This window comes from Bubalus kerabau, chromosome 7, assembly GCF_029407905.1.
Source record: "Bubalus kerabau isolate K-KA32 ecotype Philippines breed swamp buffalo chromosome 7, PCC_UOA_SB_1v2, whole genome shotgun sequence".
Lineage (NCBI taxonomy): Eukaryota > Metazoa > Chordata > Mammalia > Artiodactyla > Bovidae > Bubalus > Bubalus kerabau.
Genome location: NC_073630.1, coordinates 65,572,821 through 65,596,559, shown reverse-complemented (window position 1 = coordinate 65,596,559; position 23,739 = coordinate 65,572,821). Strand labels below are relative to the sequence as shown.

The window sequence follows — 23,739 nt, the reverse complement described above, 5'->3', positions numbered from 1 at the left end:
GCTTTGGGGGAGCAGAGGAGGAGCGAGAACGGAGGGCCTCACTTCTTGTACATTTTGACCCAGAAACAGTGCATATCCCATCTGCTTACAGCACGATATTAGAATATACGGCAAAAGGGAGCTGTAATCTCAGTGTCCATAGATACTTGTTGTTGTTTAGTTGCTAAGTCATTTTCGACTTTTGAGACCCCATGGACTGCAGCCCGCCAGGCTCCTCTGTCCATGGGATTTCTCAAGCAAGAATACTGCAGTGGGTTGCCATTTCCTCTTCCAGAGGATCTTCCCAACCCAGGGATCCAACCCACATCTCAAACCCTCGTGTTCTACATTGCAGGTGGATTCTTTACCGCTGAGCCACCAGGTAAACCCTGCCCATGGAAACAGAGGAGAACCAGATAATGGGCTTCCCTGGTAGCTCAGCTGATAAAGAATTCACCTGCCATGCAAGAGACCCCAGTTCAATTCCTGGGTCTGGAAGATCCCCTGGAGAAGGGAATGGCTGTGCACTCCAGCATTCTTGCCTAGAAAACTCCATGGACAGAGAAGCCTGGCAGGCTGCAGTTCATGGGTTCCCAAGGAGTTAGAAATGAGTGGCAATTAAAATTAACACTTTTGGTAATAGTTGATATGAAAACAAAGTATCTTAGATTAAGTGGTATTGTAAAGATAAATATAGAAAAATGAATTCAATATATATTTAATAATAAAATTGATAAGATATTACCATCTGACATTCTACATATCCTGCTTATCTTATTACTGTTTCATCTCCAACCACTAGTGTGTAAGTTCCCTGAGAACAAGAGTTTTTTTCTTTTGTTCATTGCCATATCAGCAGTAGTAACGGGATCTGACACAGTGCTTTACCAACATTTATTGAATGAAGAAATAGATTGCATGGGAATGAAAAGGAGAGAAAGTACTTACGAATCTCAAGTTCCTGGTTTGTGTAAGTGGCTGCTATATGGTTCCATGTCTGAGACAAATAGCAAGTCTTGGGGGATAAAATCAGAGATTGCCCTTTAGACATAGTTTGAGATGCATTTAAGACTACCAAAGGAAACTGTCAAGAAGGCCACTGAATGTAACCTTCTGGAGCTCAGATGAGAGTCTTGACTGGTGTGTTTGATAATGATTATCACTGAAATTATAAATGAGCCGAGAGAGTATTGAGTGAGAAGCAGAGAAGGCAGGGAGTAAGTGTTGAGGAAATCCATCACTGAGAGCTAAAAAACAAAGGGCCAAGGTGCAAGTAGAACGCCTGGGCTTGATGTCTGAAGACATGCCTTGTGAAGGAAGGGTTCCCAGAATGAAGGGGTGGTCAGCACTGCACACTTAAGTACCGTAAAGTTCCTGACGTGGTTTATACAGTACAGTTTACTGGGGCACTGTCAATCAAAAAATATTGATAATATTAAATCATTCACTAGTTCTCAGTGATATTAAATGAATTCCAATTACAACTCAATAGAGGTATTTTAATTTAAGGAATAGCTATATACATTTCTTCCAAACTATGTAAGTTTTAAAAGGAATAAGGATCTTCTTTGGAAACAAAGATGCTTTCTTTTTGTGGTAATATGATTAGAATCTATCTGGGTTGGATCCTTATGTATATTCAACACAACTATGTCTCAACAAGTAACCTAATTTATTGTGTGGTGAGAAGGTTGAGGAAGGAGAGGCTCATGTATAAGAATTCTCTGCAGATGGAAAGTAATATTCAGGATCTCCTTAAGTTTCACTAAGATTAAATTTCCAGTTTAAGTAGAATGTTTCATTAATTAGCTTTTATTTGTCTCCCTCAGTTGGAAATCTAACTATTGTCTGTCATAGATGTGTGTTGTTTTGAAAATATTGGCACCACCTTCAAATATCTAAATTTCCCTTGGACTATTATTTTGGGCCAAAATTTATTTTGGGTTGCTTCCTAATTTTCTAACATTTTTTTTTAACAAAGAAAAAAAAGAGTAAGTAGTTTGAGTTTTATCAATCATGAAATATTCTCCACTGATGCTATAAAGTTAACAGAACTTTAAAAATTTATTTGAGAACCTTTGCTGTCAAATCATGTGCTTACTTTTGGAAGCAATAACTTGTCTATTTAAAGTCTGCATTATGACACTTATTAGCAAGTGTTTTATTATGGGAGAGAATTGTAGTGTGTTCCCACATGTGGATGTGGCAAGAATCATTTTCAGCAAGCCTTCCGCAGAGGCGTTCTGAATGCCCCATTTGCATTTTGCGCAGTTCAGTGGCTGATTGTTTGGATGAACTGAGCTCACACTACCAGCTATTATGCTGCTCCTCGTGAGCATTGCTGGGTCTAGGAGTGCTCATCTACAGGCCCAGGCTTTTGTCTGGAAAAATGTTTTCATTTGTGCCCTGTGAGTCCAAAAATCATGTTTCTTCTTAACTCATTTGTTTTGCATTCATGCCAATCCACCTTGTGATCAAATATGGGTAGCTAAACCTGACTTTGGGGCTTTATATGATAGAATCTTTGAGCTCAGAGTCAGTTACGCTTAACACTCCTGCAGCGTCAGCAGAGGCAGCTGTGTTATACTCAGTGCTGTAAGTTTAGACAGAAGCCCTGGAAAACCTCTAGTTGAACTGTAGAGAAGTTAGCCTCCCTGACCACTCAGATTCTCACCTTTCCTCTGACCCTCCTTTTCTCTTACTGCTATACAGTCTTGGCTTCGGCGGCTCTTCAGATTCACCCACCTAGATGTAGACTAACTCGCTTATTTAATGCTCAATTTTTTTGTGCTTTGGGAGGAAAGAAAATGAGATGCAGTGACTTCTGAAGGTGGGGGAGGGGCTGTTGGGACCAGTGGGTAGAAGCAGTGTTGTGCCAATGATAGATGTGTTGGTTCTCGTTGTTGACAGACATTGGCACGTCATTAAATTACAGAGGATGTGCTCAGCCTAATTAGATAATGAATTTCATGAGAAACTAAAAATATTTTGGTATCATTGTTCAATGGTAGTTATTACAGATAATTCTCCTGGGCACTCTTCCTTTTAAGTAAGTTATTTAAGCAAAAGTCTAAATCAGTCTTTTAGCTCTGTCTTTTCTAATACATTAAAATTTTAATCTTACCTGTGCAATAATGTAAGGTCTTGTTGAGGCCACACACCTGTACTCCTAGAAAGGGAATAAAGATGCTATGGATTGTACTTTCCATTTTCAAATCCCCACGTACTCTGATTGTTCCCATCACCATACTCTGGGCTTACTTATAAAATTGATACGGGTGTGAAAGGATAAAAGCCTTGAGAAACGTAAGTTTAAAGGAAAAAAATCTGACTTTTGTTACAGGTGCTATCTTGTTTTGTTAATCTCATCCGCTTTTTCACAGTGTTTGTTTTTGCTTTTGAACTTTAGAAACGACATAAAGCTGATAATGCAGTGAACAAGAAGCAGACACAAGGTAGGAATTTTACATTTTGTTTCTCATATCTGTCAAAAACACTCATGGTGATATCTACCAATCACTTCGATTAAATATAATTCAACTGAGAACACTGTGTATCTCTTAAGTTTTGTTTTGGAGTGTTTATTAGCATAACACTTAAATACACCTTAGAGTGATTTACAGGTAATATTTTTGAAATGTAAAGTTTTTAATACATTTAAGTGCCTCATAGCAATGTACTCACAAGTACTGTCCATAAAATCTGCAGTTGTTTTATCAGTGTTAAATGCTACAAAAGGTGTGTGTGTGTGTGTGTGTGTGAGATCTATAGATGTTACTCTAGATAAGATTTATAGAAAATAGTCAGGTGTGATGTTACTTGGCTACAAGGCATGTTGGAAGCACTTTGAGTTATCCTGTACTTACAGGTGATAAATGCTTCAGAAATAAGTAGAACCAAGCCAGCTTCTGGGAAGCACATGGCATGCTGATATGGCTCTGTACTGTGGGTCTCATTTTGATAGAGTCAAAACCCAGATGACCTTTAACACAAGCAAATAGATCACTGTTGCTTTCAATTAAAAAAAAAAAAAATACCCAGGGGCGTATGAAACAGACATCTTACCCCATCCCTGAGCTTTCCCCTTCTGAGAATATCATCTCTCTCTGAAGTTCCTTGTTGTGGTGAGGATCAGCCATGTCTGCCAAAATTAGCTGGTAATTAAAAATGGTATTTTTATACAGCTATGATTTTTGTGGATTTCTGTCAAAATGCCTCATTTGTCTTCTCACCACCTTCTACCAAAGGAATTATCTGCTGATAGTTGATGCATTTGAAGATGGTACATTTATTAAAGCATTACCTAAGAAACTAAACATTTATTGAGATTATACTTATTATCAGACACATGAAAAACTATCACATGGGAACTCTGTAAAGGTGAAAAATGATCTTGTGCGGAAAATGAAGGGTCCGCATTATGTGATCCCTAGATTTTTGTAACAAATAATGATTTCTGTGTCAAATGCTTTACGGATTCAAAAACAGGAGAGAGAATTGTGGGGTAACTTTAGCTAGATTTTGAATTTGGCGAAAAGTTTGGATAAACAGAGGCACTTGGGAAGGGCATTGCCTGTTGTGCTGAGGAAGAAGAGACGTCTTCTGAATAGAGATGAAGACAGCCGTTGGGTTGCTTTGTGGAACCACTGCTAGAGTGCCAGATGGAGAAAGAACATTCATGGCAAAGGAAAGCAAAGACATGATCAGAAGGGTTGCTGCTGTTGTTCAGTCATTAAATCCTGTCTGATTTTTTGTGACCCCATGGACTGTGTAGCATGCTAGGCTCCCCCATTCTCCACTATCTCCTGGAGTTCGCTCAAATTCTTTTCCATTGAATTGGTGATGCTGTCTAACCGTGTCATCCTCTGCCATCCCCTTCTCCTCTTCCCTTCAGTCTTTCTAATCATCAGGGTCTTTTCCAGCGAGTTGGCTCTTCTCATCAGGTGGCCAACGTATTGAGAAAAGTAGGTTAAATTTACAGGGCCTTGAGTGCCAAGCCAGGGGATACCAACTTTTCTTACATATACTGAGTAGCTGGAGAAAGTTTACAAGCCAAAAAGAGAAAAGATAAATATGCAGATTAAAGTTGGAGAGCAGAATGTCATTCAATAGGGCTGTTAGAAGCCTGAGGATTAAGCTACTCTAGGAGTTTAGTCAGAAAAAGACAGCCATAGATACTGAAAAGGGGAAAAGCTCAAATGTTTCAGGTATGGGTATTTTTCGCAATGTGCAGTTTTTGCATTTGTTTTCCTGTTACTCAGAAAGTTCAGCAACAGCTTTTAAATCAGAAATATTTAACTTTTTTTTCCAGTGCATAATATATCCTATGGCAGAGGGGCCATAATCTCAGGGACTAGCAGTTAATTATTTTCAAGCCTTGGCCCAAGAATTCAACATTGTACAGTTGGAGAGTAGCCATCATAGCTGCTACTTTAGGCTACCACACCCTGTCCTAATCAGTTCTCTGATTTTCCAGGTACTTGCCTACTACCAAAAAAATTCCCTTTTGCCTACTAATCAGGAAAAATATTCTGTCTTAGTTATCATTCTTGTTTCACCTATTCATTCTGGATTAACAGGATTATCTCTGTAGGTTAAAAGTGAGAGGAAAGGCTTCTATAGTAGCCTCTTCACGTCAAAAAGAAAATATTAAGGCTTACATGTGGGCTTCCCAGGTGGTGCTAGTGGTAAAGAACCCGCCTGCAATGCAGGAGACATAAGAGACGTGGGTTTGATCCCTGGATCAAGAAGATTCCCTTGGAGTAGGGCCTGGCAACCCACTCCAGTATTCTTGCTTGGAGAATGGACGGAGGAGCCTGGCAGGCTACAGTCCATAGGATTGCAAAGAGTCAGACACGGCTGAAGCAACTTAGCATGCACTCAGGGCTTACATATAAAAACCATTTTAAGTCAGCAGAATACTTGGAAAGCCCATATCCAAGAAATTATGGTCTTTAATTTGACTTGAATATTTTCTAAGAGAATTGTATCCTTTTTTTTTTCTTTGCCCAGTTTGAATATTGGTCATCTTTGATTTTGAAATTGATCAGAGTTAACAGAAACGTTTGAGTAGGATACCGCTTGCTGTCAGAGGACTCAGATTACTTTATATGAAAGCCATCTGTTATTAGGCCAGACTGAAATTTGATTTGCTTTCCTGAGTTGAAAGGCAGGAATGGATGTAGGAGTGGGAAGGGAGTTATTTTTTACAGATAATTTTTGACAGACATTTGGAGTACTTAACTTTAATTTCATTTTCTCAGTGTTTACCAAGACCATGTAGTATATAAGAAGACATCTTTCCCTCAGATTCAAATATTAATCTTTATATATTCTTAGCAAAATGAATATTTTCTCTCCTTAGTTTGCACTGAGGCAACAGAGGTGACTATTTCCCTCTGTCATTCCCTAGTGACTTCAGAAACACAAACCCAGGATTTCACTTACAACATTTTCAGCCATTTAACTGTGGACTGGTACCTATCTGATGCCTCATTTTCACCAGTGAATGAACTCAAGCAGGGATTAAATTCTAGATTCTGCAGAGGGCAGGTCTTCTTCATCTTTGTGTCCCCACATCTCTAGCCCAGGGGCCCATCCTTAGCAGGTGCTTTGTGTGAGTAAAGGAACCACTCTCTCTGTAGATACTTCAGATAAGGAAGCAAGAAGAAACTAGGAATGAAAGGAGCGTCCTTGAAAATTCATTATCTAGGCTGTGAGCAAAGTGGAAAGCCATATTTTCAAAACACTGTGTCCCAGACTGTTTTGCAGGCACTGATGAGAAACTACTCTGGTGGCAGTTCTTGCTGTCTCCTTACTTTGTCTGTTGAAGTCATTATGTCATTATTTTACTCTGCTCAGTCTCCTGTGAACACAGCGCTGTTTCCACGTACCACTTCCATTGCCCAAAGCCCCAGAGCACTGCCATATTCGGGATGCCCCGGTTTCCCCGACATCTACACTTACCTTTGTTTTCTCTGATTTCTTCCTCAGTATTTGAACTCACAGTACTTGACGTACCCAATTCCATGTGTTTACCTACACTTGGGAGCCAGTCTCTCATTGTAGATCCTTAATTGGATTTTCTTCGCCAAATTTAGTGCTGCAGAAATTTGTAAATGATACATTTGTAATTATCATCATAATATGTATGTTGAAACCAGTTCCCCATCTGAATTTGCTCTGGTGGTTGAGCCAGTTCTCTTTTTAAACTGTAAGCATATGCTTTTATTTTTTTGGTGGGAAACTACTGTAGCTGGCGTGCCAGTATTTCAAGAGGAATGACAGTTTCACATAAAATCACAATCAAGAGGCCTGGGAAGGGGTGGAGATCTAAAAATTAAAATGAAATAAGCCTCTTATGGAAGTAGATTTGCTTTTTTAAAATCCCAGGTTTGGATATCTTCCCTGAAGGGTGGTGTGCATACATCCTGCAGGCGGGAATGTCTGGGAGATGCCTGTGACATCTGGTGTCAGCCCATCAGTCACCTGACTGGATGCTGCTGTTGAATGAGGGTCACCATTACTGCTCTTAGTTTGTTTTCATACCTCATTTTATTACTAGGTATTGATAGCTATTGGGTTACAATAAATCTTTAATAAAGCAGTTTTGCTTTGTTTTAATTTAATGGAGAAAAAGACAACAGCCATTTCTTTTTAACTAGGCACATAGCTAAAAATAATAGATCTCGTCTCCAGCTGCTTCGTTCTTCCCCGGAGCCACATCTGCCTCTTCGGTAGTGGAGTTGAGCAGTGGCAGCTGATAACCCCTAGCAGGCTACGTCCCTGCAGGGCACATAGTTGCTTATCTCCTACTGGAAGCTATTTCATCTTTAAAGTCCTTTATGAAAAAGACATTGAGTTTTTGTGGGTTGAATTTGTTTTAGGTTGTTAAGGCTGTGGTGACCTACTACCAGGGCTAAATCCATGTGGTTGAGTTCAGCTTCGTGCTAAGGGATTTAAAGTAGCACCATTTTCCTGGCTTATTCAAAAGCCAGTGTGCAGCTTTTTCGTCTCGCTGGAGGCATCTGCATGTCTGATCCATCCATAAGTCTGGACCTGTACTCTGCTGTGTGTACATAAGTTACCTATAAATAGTTCACAGATGATATTGTTTCCATGAGCTTAAAATTTGGACTTAAAAATTGAGCACTATTTTCCAAAGAATGTTTTCAGATACCTCTAAGATTATTAATATCTTCAAATTAAAATTTAAACATTTTAGGATTTTATACATTGAACTTGTTAGATATTTTCAACAGAAGCTCTGGTTGAAAAGGATGTATTTATTTAGGGGGAAGTACAGCCCTAGATTGGCTTTCATTTGTCCCAGAAATAAAAGTTGCACACCAAGAAACAAAAAACCCACTGAGGAAATTGAGGGCCATAGATAAAGGAAAAAAACAGGTGTGATTCCAGGTTAGACTATTTATTATTTCACTTCAGTAAGTCTTACTGAACATCTACTTTGTGTAAGACCCAGTGCAGAAAACGCAGAAAGAAATCAGGCTTTGTGCCTGCCCTACAGGAAATTAGAATCTGGTAGGGAAGGTAAGATGCTCACTGATATTACAATACAAGATAGAAAAACTAATAAAGGCCAAATGAAAGAGGTGGAGATTTAGAAATGTCACGTGCAAGGTTCATAAAGACAAGGGGCCTTTCAGTAAGCAGAGCTGTTGGGATGGTTGCAGGGCTGATCCAGGAGAAAATAGGGAGGCGTGAGGTATATTCTGGGAATAGCAAGTAGAGTTGTCCTTCAATATCCACCGGGGATTGGTTCCAGGACCCGCACGGATACCACATCCAATGCTCCAGTCCCTTATACAAAATGACATAGTGAGTCTCAGATGCAGAACCCAAGGAAATGGCAGTGGGTAGGGCTGAGTGTAATCTCTTTTGACTATAGCATAGGATACATGACAGGGAGCAGTGAGGACAGGAATGGGGAGACAAGATAGGATCATCATCTGGAGGCTTTTGAAAACCAGAGTGAAAAACTTAAAGAGAATTATGAAAGGGATGGCTAGGTTCCCAGTCCTACTTTTGAACAAAGAGGGTGACAGCTGTATGGGGAGGTGTGGGGTGAGACACAAAAGGAGACTGACTTTTAATTGATTAGGAAAGAGGAATAGGGCGGTGTTGATGAGAAGTCAAAGGGAAATACACAATGGATAAGTCCAACTGGACTTGTCACCAGAGGGGAAGCCCCGTCAAACACCAAGTGCTGCTGAATTAATAGAGGACTGGGACAGTGATACCCACTAAAACGAGCATTTAAGAAGTCCTAAGATAGATAAACAACAAAAATTTACTGTGTAGCACAGGGAATTACAGTCAATATCTTATAGTAACATATAATGAAATATAATCTGCAAAAAAAAAAAAAAAAAAAACCTGAATCACTGTACTGTATACCTGAAACTAATGCAGTATTGTAAGTCAGATATACTTGAGTTAAAAAAATAAAAAGTCACAGTTCTTAACTGGAGTTCTAGTTCTAAACTGGAGAGTAACTGGGGAGTCCCTGAGAACCAAAGCCTGGCTACAGGGAGGGTTGTAATGAATCATTGGCAAAGCAGTGAAGGGAGATTTTTCTTTCAAGGAATTTCTCAGTTATGGGAAGGAAAATGCAAATGATTCATGACTCTAGGCAGGATTGGGGAAAACATTTTGAGCAAAGGAGGTTCCAATGAGTCAATTCTCCACATCAGGTGGCCAAAGTATTAGAGCTTTGGCTTCAGCTTCAGTCCTTCCAATGAATATTCAGGGTTGATTTCCTTTAGGATTGACTGGTTTGATCTCTTTACTGTCCAAGGGACTCCCAAGAGTCTTCTCCAGCACCACAGTTCGAAAGCATCAGTTCTTTGGCTCTCAGCCTTCTTTATGGTCCAGCTCTCACATCCATACATGACTACTGGAAAAACCATAGCTTTGACTATACAGACTTTGTCGGCAAAGTGATGTGTTTGCTTTTTAATATGCTGTCTAGGTTTCTCATAGCTTTTCTTCCAAGGAGCACGTGTCTTTAAATTTAATGGCTGCTGTCACCCTCTGCAGTGATTTTGGAGCCTAAGAGAATAAAATCTGCCACTGTTTCCACTTTTTCCTTATCTATAAGCAAGTTGATAAAAGTAATATTAATTAGTTGAAAATCTCTAAAAAAGAATACGGATGAGAGTGGAACTCAAAAAGTTCCCTTTGTCCTTTGTGTTAGTACACCCCAAGCAGGTTGTTGCTTAATTTGACCTTTCTGGGCAAGTTTATGCAGGAGACTTTTGTGCATTTGCCAGTTTGTGCCACAAGAGGTTTTTGCCTTCAGGTTATCTTTGTAAGTAAGGGTCTACGTAGTGAATGAATTGATGCTTTAATTTGTGTATGTTGGTTTTCCTTCTCTGCCCAGTTCAAAACCATAAGCTCAGCAGCACTCTTACCCTTCTCAGTGCGTTAAAGCTCCTCTTCAGTGGTAACTCCCGTATAGGAGTTGCAGCATGCTGCCTTTGCTGTGGTTTCTCTCTTTTCTGTGACAGTGGTAGTGCCCATCGTCCCCTTGGATAACTTGCCTTTTGTTACCTGCTTCAAGAAGTGGCTTGATTGCCCAGGAATAGCAGGCACCCCACGATACCCCAGTGACTGTTCTCTAACAGTCCTCGTGGTAGACCAGTTAGATGGTGGCGGTAATGGCTTCTTTCCCCAGTTAGGCGAGCCAGCCCCTGTACCTCATGTTCATCAAGTCCTGAAAGACTGACGGTTTCTCCAGAGCCTTTGATTAGGGAATTCCCAAGGGACTGTAACAGAATGTTTTCATTTCAGCAAAAACAGCCCATTAGAACAAAAGCTGTTAAGTAGCATCCTGCTCAGTAAAAACAGGTGACATTTGAGGTGTTTGTTTAAAATCTGAGCTCTGCCATGCATATTGTCAGACTAATTAGCCCATGTGGAAATTATAGCAGGTATGTTTGGGGAACTACTGAGAGGTGGAAGAGGTTTGCATTTAAAAGAATGAGTTGTTGTAGCGTCATGACACAGGCCATTGGCATAATTCTGTCCTAGCTTGTTCGCAGTCCCCTTCACCAGGCATCACTGGTCATCTCCACGACTCACCTTCTCTAGGGTTATGAAGTAAGTTTACTTTGGGCTCAGGAAAGCTGAAAGCTCAGCAAAGGACCCAGCATCACTTCTCGCTTCCTCTAAACCTGGCTAGAGCGGGGTCAGAAGAGGTCAGTGATTAAAAATAACTAGGCTGCTGTTTCAGTCACCAGCCTATAATGTGATAGGGTTTATTTTCATTGTTCCGTGGTTGGATTGTAGGAACCAGTTCAGAAGTAAAAATGGTAATGAATTGTGACTGACTTTTATACTCAGCCAGTATTCAAGCCTTAAATTGTACAGAAACCTTTTCTATATTGTGAGCTGTGATTTTTAACCTCACCAGAATTCTGTGGTGTTCTGTATATCCTAAAGTGGGTCTAGCCTCAAGTTTGAAGAAACTGTGCATCCAGCCTTTATTTCTGTGTTCCAGTTCTGTATGCAAGAACAAATGAAATTGGGGGTAAAATATAGAAAGGGTAGAAACATCCCGGGGTCTAAAAAGCCTCCAGGTGATGCTGATGATGCAGGTCTGTGGACCACTTGTTGAGTACCCAGGTTCTGTACTATATGCAAAGATGTGTTTCTCTACCTAGTTAGAATTCTAAGTCAGTGTAAGACATTAAGGTAATTTACACTTGTATTAATCCAGTCCAGTGTAACTTTCAGAATAAATACTAAATACTCATCAGATTGACAAAATTCAAATGACTGATAACAATTTGTGCTTGTCTAAGTTTATTGTCAGTGGGACTTTATATATTGCTAATGATGGTGTAGATTGCAGTAGGAACGAATCTGGTTGTATCTGATAAAAGTACGAACATAAATACCCTAGAGCCAGCGGTGCTCCTTTGGGAATCTTCTCTAGGATACAATCATATAAATATATTTCAGTGTTGTTTGAGGTGGCAGAAAAAGCAGAAGTCAGCGTTTCCATTGACAGAAGGATAGTTGAATACACTATGATATAGCTGTTATGTGAAAGAGTTGTTTCACAGCTGGTCTGAAATAGCTCCATGCTGATCTCAGGGACACCTGGAATTGTGCTGCTGAAACTTGGCCAAGAGAAGGATAAGATGGACTAATTGGTGAATTATAAGATGCTTTGTAGGGTTTGAAACTCCCTGGGGCACCCAAAACTTGCTTCTCTGCTGGGTTTAAGGATGTATACCAGTGGTAGTTTAATTGAATTGTAACTTACCTGGTTTAACCTGTAACATAATCTGACTTGTCTAATTGATGAGGGGGTATAAAAGATCCCCTGGAAACATCTTCCCAGGCTTCCCTGAAGTTAAGATTTATCCTCCATATCATGGAGTTTAAATCCATGTCCTCGGTGAATGAGGAAAAACCCTGGAGGGCTGTGCCTAGAAGTTTTTTAGGCTCCTGGTGCTTGCCTGGGCTTTTAAGCTACCACTCTTTTTCTAGCTGTACCACATCCTATAGTTTGATTAAAACTTTTCTTGAATGCACCCTGTGGAGTCTTGTGAGTCTGTTCAAATTATCTATCCATTTGTAACAGATGCAAAGATACAAGGGATTATTTTTCAAAAAATAGACTGTCTCCATGCTTTGTCCTGAAAGTATATATTAAGTGGAAAACCAGGTTGCAGAGAAATACATTTTCTGATAAGAAAGAAAATAAACATGCATGTGTCTATGCTTGTCTAGAGGAAAGTATGAGGCTGCATCAGTTAGCATTCCTTACCTTGAGAAAGTGGCATGAGATGAGGAGAGACGTTCAGCTTTTCATTTTATATAACTCCGGTTGGCTTGGATAGTAATACATCAATTCTGTAGTTTGGTAGAAAACATTATTGGCTGAATATGTATTTAAAAGTTTCTTAGGTGTGTCTGTTTTTGTAGTAAGACATATTTTACAGTGTGACTCCAGTGATGAATAGAGAGGAAACACTTGGATGGAGAGGAGGAGAGAAGAGGGTAGGCGGATGTACTGTTCTGGTGGAGGTAGGCGTTCCCTATGAGATGGTAGAACTGGCTGATTTATAGAGAGAGGGTGCTGCAGAAGGGTCAGGTAGGGGGGTCGAGGATGTAGATGGGCTCAAATGTGCATGGAGAAGCCATCCAAGCAAGGTTGAAGGGGATGAGTATTTGGGGGGGATGGAGAACTGAAGCAGATTCAGACGGTTTTCCAGGTTTCCATGAAAGTGGCCACACTTCTAACCTCCCTGGTGGAGCAGACTCCCTGGCATGGTCTGCTGAGTTTGGTGAGCCTGTTGTGACTCTTCCAGCCTGTAAGGGGAACCCAGTGGAGTGGTTCAGAGCTATTTTTGGATGTGAACTGACAAACCTCTTCCAAGTGGCACCATTTCAAGGAGGGTTAGTTAAGTTCCAGAGCTGGAAAGGGTGGCACAAAGCTGACATCAGAGGACGTTCCTATCCCAAACACACAGGAACATTAGTGCATCTACTGGTTGCATAACCATTTCCAGCTGTTCGCGTTGGAATCATTTAGGAACTTCTGAAGCTGAGAAGGTTATTTTAAGCAAATGTTTAAATAGTTCATTGGCATCATTTTATGTAGCTGTTTGTTATTGAATTATAATTCATATACTGTAAAATTCATTATTTTCAAGTGTACAGTTCAGTGTTTTTAATATATTCACAGCATTATGCATCCATCACCACTATCTGATTCCAGAGTATTTTCATCACCTCAAAAAGAAACCCCAGACGTATAAACAGTCAGTCCCCATTGCCTCTTCCAAGAGCCTCTGACAACCACTAATCTACTTTCTATCTATATGGATTTCTCTATTCTGGGCTTTTACATAAAGGGGACCATACAATATGTAGCCTTTTGTGTCTGGCTTATCTTCAGGAGTCATCCAGTTGTCACGTGTATCAGCACTCCATTCCTTTTATATGACTGAATAATATTCTGTTGTGTGGATATACCCCTCTTGTTTAACCATTCATTGGTGGATGGGCATTTGGGTTGTTTCCACTTTCTCCTTATTATGAACAATGATATGGTGGACAGTTGTGCACAAGTTCTTGTATGAATATGTTTTCAGTTCTTGGATGTACACTTAGGTGTGAAATTTCTGTATCTCATGATAGCTCTGTGCTTAACCTTTTCAGGAGATGCCAAAGTGTTTTCCTCTGCAGCTGTTTTTTGAACGTTGTGTGTATATTTTTAACAGGAAATCTACTAGGGAGCAGGGTTGTATCTTTAGTAAATCTACTACTATGGCTTTATGTGACCCCAAACACATAAGAACATCAATGCATCCACTTTCCATCCAGTGAGTACTGACTGAGCACCTTTGTGTTGCTGCATGGAAACACTGGGAATACAGCAGTGAACGGAAAGAGAACGTTCTTGAGTCCCAGATCTTGGAGTCTAGGGGAAGAATTTTTTTTTTTTTTTGCATAAGAGCATAAGTTTAAAAATAAGATGAACAATGAGGCATATGAGGACAATAAAACTGCCAAAAATAATACAGCATTGTTAACAAACTGAAATTAATTTTCTTATAAAGTATTGCTATGAAACAAACAGAAAAAAATCCTACCAGAACTAATAAGTGAATTTAACAAAATTAATGGTGACAGGGTCATTGTATGAAAGTTTAATGCATTTCTGTATACCACCAATGACTAATTGGAAAATGTAGTAAAAAAAAAAGACAACTTACAGTATAAGGAAACAAGTCATCAAATATCAAGAAGTAAATCTAATAAAAGACCCACGCACTGTAAAATACAAAAACATACTAGAGAAAATTTATGAAGACATAAATTAATAGAAAGGTATAGCTTGTCCCGGCTTCCCATGAATTGAAACGCTTGAGCCCCAAATCAAATTCTTAAGGGGGGTTAGAGGTTTTGTTTTGTTTTGTTTTTCAGAATTGACAATTCAGTTTTAAAATTTACATGGAAATGCAAAGAACTCAAAATAGCCAAACAATATTGGAAAAGAACAATGTAGGAAGACTACCTAAATTCAGGACTTACTGTAGAGTTACAGTGATCAAGGCGTGGTATATATTGGTATGAAAAATGTGTAAATTGATCAGTGGCATAAATACAGAATCCAAAAATCAGTCTCCCATAGTACCATGTCAATTTAATGGTGGAAATAAACTTTTTTAAACAGAATCTCAGATACACTGTTTGAAGCTTCAATACAAAAATATTGTGTAGTTCATTGCATGTGACATGCAAAACTAACTTATGGTGAATAATTTGTATTTGCCTCTGCAGATGGGAGGATGGATGGATGGTAAAGGAGTACAAGGAGTCTTTCTGGAGTTCTATATCTTGTTCTAAGTAGTGGATTCACAGATGTTTACAGTTTTTTAAAACTCATTGAACAGAACACTAAGGTCTATATAGCTGGTTCTAAGTTATACCTCAGTGAAGGAAAGAAAAACCTCATGTGTGTGAGCCAGGCAGGTCTCCTAAATAAGGGAAGTCGGCTGTATGTCCAGCAGTGGGAAACCACAAACGAGCCTGGCGATGGAGTGGTGCGCCTCGTCGAAAGTGGTGACTCCTACTGTCCCAGCCGCAGGTCACAGTGCAGGAATTGACCAGGCTTCTAGATGAGCCTGAAGTCTTCATTTTCATGTCAAACCTCTTAATTTTAAAAATACTGGACGCTGGTTTTTAAACAGTGGGGTATTGCAGTGGGAGAATGTTTACTTGTATGAGATGGGATTAGAAGAAAATAAATGACAATAGTGCTATTGAACAGGATTCTTCTTCTAATTTAAATCTATGCAGATTTTAGCCCCATGATTCAGGTATGTACATTTGAACAGCACTCTTCCAGCGCTCCTTGTTGAGTACTTAATATTGTAGCCACTGTGATTATGGGCAAAGTGCTCTCATTTGTTTACACTTTGTAACAACTGATTTTGAGGAAGATATTGCTTGACACTGATGGAGATGGCATCTAAACCCAGGACTTTTTTTACTCTTAAGCATTGTGCTCTGAACCCCTTGTACTCTAGGGGCAGTTTTACTGGTGGAATAGTACTAAGTCACTTCAGTCGTGTCCAGCTCTTTGTGACCCTGTGAACTGTAGTCTGCCAGTCTTCTCTGTCCATGGGGTTCTCCAGGCAAGAATACTGGAGTGGGTTTCCATTCCCGCCTCCAGGGCATCTACCTGACCCAGGGATCAAACCTGTGTCCCTTATGTCTCCTGCATTGGCAGAAGGGTTCTTTACCACTAGCACCACCAGTGTGGGTGAACTCGGCAGGCCTTAGAGTCTTGTGTTTTAGGGCATAGCGATCAGTTTTAGATGCTGGGGCTCAGATCCTTCACCCACAACTGTAAACACTGAAACTTAAACTTATTCATATAGTTATTGGAAATTCTTTAGTGTTAGCTCCTCATCTTGGAATTATTTAAATAATGAAGTTGATTCACCAAAATTCACTGTAAGATACTCCTCCTTGCAGTTACTCATCCATTTCACACTGGAGTGTCTTACGTGCCAGGAATGCTGCGAAGTGCTAGAGATAAATGAATAAGACATAGTCCCTGGGTTCAGGAAATTTTGAAACACTAAAAGATTATATTTAGATTAGAATATTTTATATGATAGCACTGGTTTTCAGATCTGTGAGTATGTAATTAATGTTAGGTTTGCTATTGCACATTTTAGAGATTATCATTGTGATTTACTTAAGAAGGTTCAGCCTTCATCGCTTCTAATATCAAAAGAAACTGAATCTAATGTTTTCGTGCCTTTAAGTTATTCATCTTGCAAATATTTACCCAGCAGCTACTTAGCACCAGGACTGTACTGTTTCCAGAGAATATTGTATTAAACAAAGCAAATGTTAGCTTTGCCCTCATGGAATTTACTGTAAGGATAATTTGTTGACTGACCTTGACTTACTCTTTTTCTTAACTCCATGCTGTGCTATCTACTTCACTTTATTCTCTTTTCTGTTTTATCTGTTATTGTCTATGGGTATATTCAGTATTATGCCACAGATGCATTGTAGGAATAAAAGAAAAGTAAGCCGAGTTAACTTTACTGCTGCAAATCAGTAATAAAATTTCAACCCCTCAATCATAATTTAATTGTAGCCCTCTTCTTTTGTTTCTTCTCAGTAAACCAAATATACAAATATTTGCTATTTTCCATTATTTTAAAGCTAAAAGTACAGATTTTTTTTAATCTACTAGTTTATGTATTAAATTTTTACTACCTAGTTTGAAATCCATTCCTTCTATCTTACAATGAAAAAAGAGATCTCATTCCTAGTGGCATGTGGGATGCTTACAAATAAACTTGTAAATCTTTTTTTGTTTGTTTGTTTGTTTTTTAGCATTGCTACTGTTCTGGCTTCTGAAATGTTTTAAGCTTGTCACTCCCTTTTTCAAACATTTTTGTGGCTTTCTCCTCCAGCCAAACCCTGTAATTCTTCGTGTGCTAAAGAAAGAAATCCCTTGGCGAAAGATTACCTTGTTAGTAATATTTTACTGTGAGATATAAAATGTACATTGGTTGTTTCTTTGTATAATTTTATGTATCTTTGCTGTCACAATTAGTTTTTAAACCTGTAAAAATTGTTACCAGTTCATTTATTTGAAGCTATTCATTTAACAATGATCATTTCATCGGAGGTAGGCTTTTGATGAGTAATAAAAGTGTTCTTAAAACTATCACCTTTTCTCTTTCCAGTTTTGAGAAATGGTGCTTGGGAAATTGTGCACTGGGAAAAGGTATGCACTGGTTTTTATTTTGTTACAGGAGGAGACATGCATAGAGGTGTACTCTAGCAGATGTAATTTTTGTATATGATATAAGCAAATGTCAAGGATTCCACTGATGTGAAAGCTGTTTAGTAAGTGATGTAAACATACATGGAATCTTCTTCAGTTAGTCATTTCCATTTACTAATTCTGCAATATATTAGAAAGACTATTATCTTAAAGTTATGTTTAGAACTTTTTTGTTTCTTTCATAGTATATTTTGAGTACTGTTTTCATAGATTTCATTTAACCATGGACTGTTTTGAGTTGTAATTTTTTTGCTTTAATCATCTACTGTCCAAGTAAAACAAAAATTAGATTCTGATAGTTCACATTTGTATATCTTACTTCAAATTCATTTATTGTGGCTAATCACATTAACACATTGCTAATTCATTTTTTGTTAAAGTCTTGCTAACTAAATATCATCTTCTAACTAGCTGGAAATCAGTTCCATAACATCAAGAAGTTAATTTGCTCATAGGACCTCTCACACGACAGTTAATGAGTTGAGTCACAATTTAGCAAGTGTTATCCAAATGTTCGTATGCTTTTCAGACCCCAGTTTCAAAAGGTAAGCTATGACTGTTAGTTCTCCTTTAGTTCTGGAAGACCATTTAACCTCCAGTCATCCTCAAGTGAATAACCTTCCTAACTTTGTAAGAGACTTTTCGGAACAAGGCCACTCCACCCAGGGAGCTTGTGTTCTGATATTGTGAGGACAACAGGTGTGTAACTACGCTCAGTTTATTTGCACCCCAGCCTTTCCCAGTTAAAGGCCGTGCCCTTGATTTTGCCCTGTGACACTCACAGTCACCTGTGTCCTCCCAGGTAACAGGAAGCCCTCTGAACTCATTGCATTTTGATTTTAAATCAGCGGCCGGAATAAAGATTGACATCTCCTTTTCTGGATATTTGAAAAGTCATTACTCTCCCTGTCTTTGGCTTTTGACATGAAAGTAACAAAGAGGAAAATACTTTGTTTTTTCCTTATTTCTGTGTCAGTTGCCTCTTTTTCAGAGGCACAAGATAGAAAAAACAAAAAAGCTCAATTTACTGTTTCAAAAGAAGTTTCCTTTATGCTCTTGTATAGTACTTGTGGATTTAAACACTAGAGAGAAGGCAAGTAGGAGGTAGTCAAGTACGACAAACTATTTTATTATAAATATATTTCATTTACTAGGATTGTCAGGGTAATTAACATAAATGCATATCCAAAGAAATTGATAACAATTTCTTCTTACCTCGAGTGCTTGCTTAGAAAATAAATTAGTTGTAAAGTCAGGAGATAACAATCCACTACCTCACCCTAAAATTAATTTTAATTCATTTCAATGTTTTATTTTCCTATTGGACAGTCATTATTCCAAGACTGAGTAGATTATTTTAACTTTTCCAATTTTTCATGGACAGAAAAGTAATTTACCAGCCCATGATTAATAGCATTCTCAGTTGTCTTGCAGTTCAGTGCTACGCCTTCCCTGGATATCCCACTTTGAGAAACAGAGGGGTAGAATTTAACATGTTGCAAAAAGTCATCCAGCCAAAATGAACTGATGTTACTTAATAGCTGGAAGTAGACACTTAGCTAATTAGAGTTAATAAAAGTTGGTTCAGTGATGAATTCAAGATAAATATTCAGAAATTGACATGACTTTTTCAGCAATAACAATTTAGAAAAATACAATGAAAAAAGAGATCTCATTCCTAGTGGCATGTGGGATGCTTACAAATTAACTTGAAATATATATATGACTGCTGTAAAGAAAACCTTGAAACTTTAAGTGTTAAAGTTTCACATAAATAGGAAAATGTGTCATATTCCTAGAAAAACAAAGCCCCACTTCTTCAAAAGTAATGATATATCATAACCTCATGGAAATTATCATTCCTTTTTCCTCAAGAGTTTACTAAATTATTCACTGTAACTTCAAAAACAAATAGTTGAGAAAATAGAAGACTATTTTAGAAAATTGACAGTGTGCAAGGATTAAATATAAATAAAATGAAAAGTTATTAAAATAATGTGGATCTGTTGCACATATATACTTTGATGAATAGCATAAAACCAAAAAAAAGAATGCCTTGAACTAAAACCTATTTAATATTTAATAAAAGGGGGGAAAATCACCCATAAAAGGATTATTTAATAAATCATGTCGGGACCACAGATTAGCAGTTTCAAGAATAGTACGATTTATGTCTAAGTCATAGCCTAGGCTAAAATAAATTTCAACTGACTAGAAGAAAATGTTAAAATACTGTTTTTGCAAAACATAGAATGAAAAATCTTAATATTTGGAGAAGAACAAGAACAACATCTCAAGGATTTATGGAATTTGATTACATAAAATTTGAATCTAGTATGCAACACACAAATAAACAGAGAAATTATGGAAATATTTGCACCAAATATGACAAAAGATTGAAATTGTTGTTATCTAGATAGGAAATAAAAGTTGGCAAAAGCTAACAAGAAATATATAAGCAACCAGACTCAGTATAATATTCAACCTAATAATACAGGTTGAAAATTTAAACAATATTGAGGTCTCATTTGCTATCAAGGAGAAATTTTTATATTTCAGAATTTTTATGAAGTCTTTTATTCACATAATATTGTAGATTTAGCAATTTAGTTCTTCATATTGACAACCACGAAAAAGGGAAAAAAAATTTCTTGGAATTTATCCCAAGAAAATATTATCATATAACATTATTTATAATAGCAAAAAGTTAACAATATATGGATATCCAGAAATAGTGAAACCATTTTGTAAATAAATTATGACATTCTATACTCTGGTATATTTTGTGACAAGTAAAAGCTGTAATTTCAAATATTGTGGCAACACACAGAAAAATTTTATAGCATCGCTCAGCAAATACTTACTGAATATATCTGCTAAGCAGTAGGCTCACAATAGAGTCACTGTGTCAGAATAATCAGAGGCTAAAGGATTGGGATGGTGTACACCAAGATGCTGGTGACGTAGAAATGATTTATTGAACACTAAGGGAACTGATGTGAAAACAGGCTGGCTGTTGTGTTAGCCAGATTGGAAGGCAAGTGCTTTCTTTAGCTTATGTGATATTTTGTGCAATTAAAAATAAAATCAATAAAGCAAAACCAAGAGTCTGATCCATTTGCCAGTGTAATATGATAAACTTTAATGCAAATGGGCTTTAAGTTCAGGGTTCTTTCTTTCTTGGCCTTTCTGAGTGTGTGGCTGCTGCGGTTGCTTTTTAATGTTTCTCAGAGGACCTACAAATTTGCACAGTGTCCACCTTGTCATTTATAGATGGGCAGATTTCAGCTGTCAAACACTGGCAGTTTATCCCTCCAGCTTTTGTTTGGAAGCCTTTTTTGTTGCACAAGGTTAAATTGCCAGTATCTGGTTTTCTAAGAAAATATTACAGTCACAAAGCCCTGAAAAAGGCGTTGCATCCCCACTCTTGAAAGTCAACAGCTGTCTTCTTTACTCTTACCACAGAGATCAGTTCTTAAAGTTAAGATGCAGTTGAGACTGTTCACATGTTTTTGAAATAGTAGCAGGCTGAAAAATTAAGTGAAGAATCTTAGAATCAACATATTTTTCAGGCTTTAAAGAAAAGCATGAAGTAGTGGGCCATATGCCCCTGCAAAATTACTCTATACAGCTGCTTTAATGCCTGAAGTTTCCACCATGAAATCTAGGTCTTTGGATTAAGAATTCATATCATCAGAAATTCCTTAGTAAAAATATAAATATGCTGGAGCCTGCAATTCAGATCTTCAGTCAATTATAGTCTGATAACCTTTTTCATAATCCTCAATTGTAATCTCTAATGTTAATCACATGAGAAGGCTCAAGGTAGTGGCCAGAAGCCCTAAGTACTTTTTTAAACTTAAGTATTTTGGGGACTAAAAGTGCTTTGTCATGATAACTTTCATTAGAACAACGTGGTCAAAGAATTTTTGGCGTCTTGACTTTCTGTTCTGTCTATTCCTATGCACATACCAGCCTGAAAACAGAAATGAATGGCACATTAGGAAAGAGGTGTTTGACAAAGTGAGCTAAAACCTAGGCATCAGAAGGAAGGAGTAAGTCCCTTCGCAGTGCAGTGAGAACCTTAGCATTCACTGAGCCCTTGGTCTTCTTAAACCCTTTGGGATACCCATGTGAGACCATGTAAGATGCTGATACTTTCTTTTAGTTTTCAGTTTACTAACTATAAGCATTGGTCTTATGATGAATGAAGATTTTGGAAAATAGTGCAATTTGTTAGTGTCTAACAGGAAAATTCCTAACACTGTAGTGTAGGCAAATGTGATTCTGACTTTATGAAGAATATAGTCTGATTGAAGAACAAGTGTTAACACACAGGAGATAATTAAGCAGCAGTTAAATGGTTACCTGTGTAGAATTCTCTCCTGGTGCTCTGGCTGCAGAGATCTTTGTTCTGATATCTTGCTTTTAGTGAGTGCTACCAGAGTACCGTCACAACACATTACTTTAAGGGCCAGTATATACCTATACATGCTATTTTTTGTTTTCCCAGTTTCCCCATTTTTTTAAGGAAGGGGATGTTTGATTCCAAGGTCCCTGACAGTTTGTCAATCTCAGATAGTCCAGATTTCATTTGAAACAAATCTCTTTGGAATCAAGGTATTCAGAGTTTCCCTACCTGGATAACCAGCATACCTACCGTAGATGAGAAGGTCTCCGCCAGCCTTCCCTAACTTGGCTCCCCTGCGGTATATACTAGACCACAGTGGGCTGTCTCTTATTGTGATTCCCACTGAGGACATCAGGCTCTTCCCCGCAGCACCACCTCCCCCTGGCCTGTGCAGAAAAGTGTTATTTTGGGATTCAAGGAAAAGTAGAGAGGGGAGAGAACAAAAAGGCTTTAACACCACCCCCCACAAGAAAAAGGGCTTTTCTTCACTTGATTAAATAGTAAAACTTTTAGGTTTTCTTGGCTGCTAAGAGTGAGGTCTAATTTCGTGGCTATCAGTATAATTTGCTCAACTTGGCCAGCACACCAATTGCTACTTAGTTGGAGTTACTCTGCCAAAAGCTCTGTGACAAACCTATCCTTTAAATTACTTCTAAGTTTCTGGATGCAGTATATCTTTGACTTGTCTTCAGATGGTGCTCACACTAATGCTAACAGGTAGTAAAATAAGAAAGAGACTTAAACTGGCTTTTCTTTTTTAATTTAAAATGCAGTGATCATTTCATTATATTTGCTTATGCAAAATCAGACTTTGCAGACAGCTCAATGTGGGTTTGAGTCTAAGCTCTTCCTCTATGATCCTGGGAAATAACTGAAAATCTAAAACTCTTTTTTTCCCTCTCTAAATTATGAATTTTAACTAAGATCATCTGAGGAGTAGTGATATATACATACATAGTTTTTCCAGTTGTATTGAGATTCCCTTAAACAGGGTAATGATTTCATTTGGAAAATTCCTCCTTTTTATTTTTATGTCATAGGGAGAGAATCATGAGAAGATGAGATGTCAATTAAGTGATCAGAGTGGATGAAATTTATTTTTATTAAGCTATGTTACTTAGGTGGTACAATACAGATTCCATATTTGTTTTTTCTTTTTAAAGGATTGCCCCATCCTTGGCCTCACTTCTAGATAATTTTATGCCATTTTGGGAAGATAAGTGATTCTTGTTTGCCAATAAGCATTTTTTACTGTATTCTCTGCTTAAATACAAATGGGTTGTGTATTTGTAACTATTTTCAATGCAGATAATTAACCAATTCCCAGTTTTCTTTCAGGTAAATGTTGGAGATATAGTTATAATAAAAGGCAAAGAGTATATACCTGCTGACACTGTACTTCTCTCATCAAGGTAGAGATACCTACTCATGCTCAACAGTGTAGAGGATGGTTTCTCTACCCTGCATTGACCTTGTGATTTCTCCAAGGAAA

General features: G+C 38.0%; 1 protein-coding gene across 5 annotated transcripts in view; it reads left to right on the top strand.

Moving 5' to 3' along the window:
• Positions 1 to 23,739, top strand: part of ATP8A1 (ATPase phospholipid transporting 8A1) — a 234,308-nt gene that overhangs the window by 36,540 nt on the left and 174,029 nt on the right. For 2 of the 5 annotated variants that reach the window (XM_055588440.1, XM_055588437.1), the window contains exons 5-7: positions 3,389 to 3,434; positions 17,736 to 17,776; positions 23,586 to 23,659. In XM_055588440.1, coding sequence (XP_055444415.1) covers positions 3,389 to 3,434; positions 17,736 to 17,776; positions 23,586 to 23,659 — 161 coding nt within the window. Of the gene's footprint in view, positions 1 to 3,388; positions 3,435 to 17,735; positions 17,777 to 23,585; positions 23,660 to 23,739 lie in introns of those variants that run through there. The other 3 variants (XM_055588436.1, XM_055588438.1, XM_055588441.1) reach the window with 2 other exon arrangements.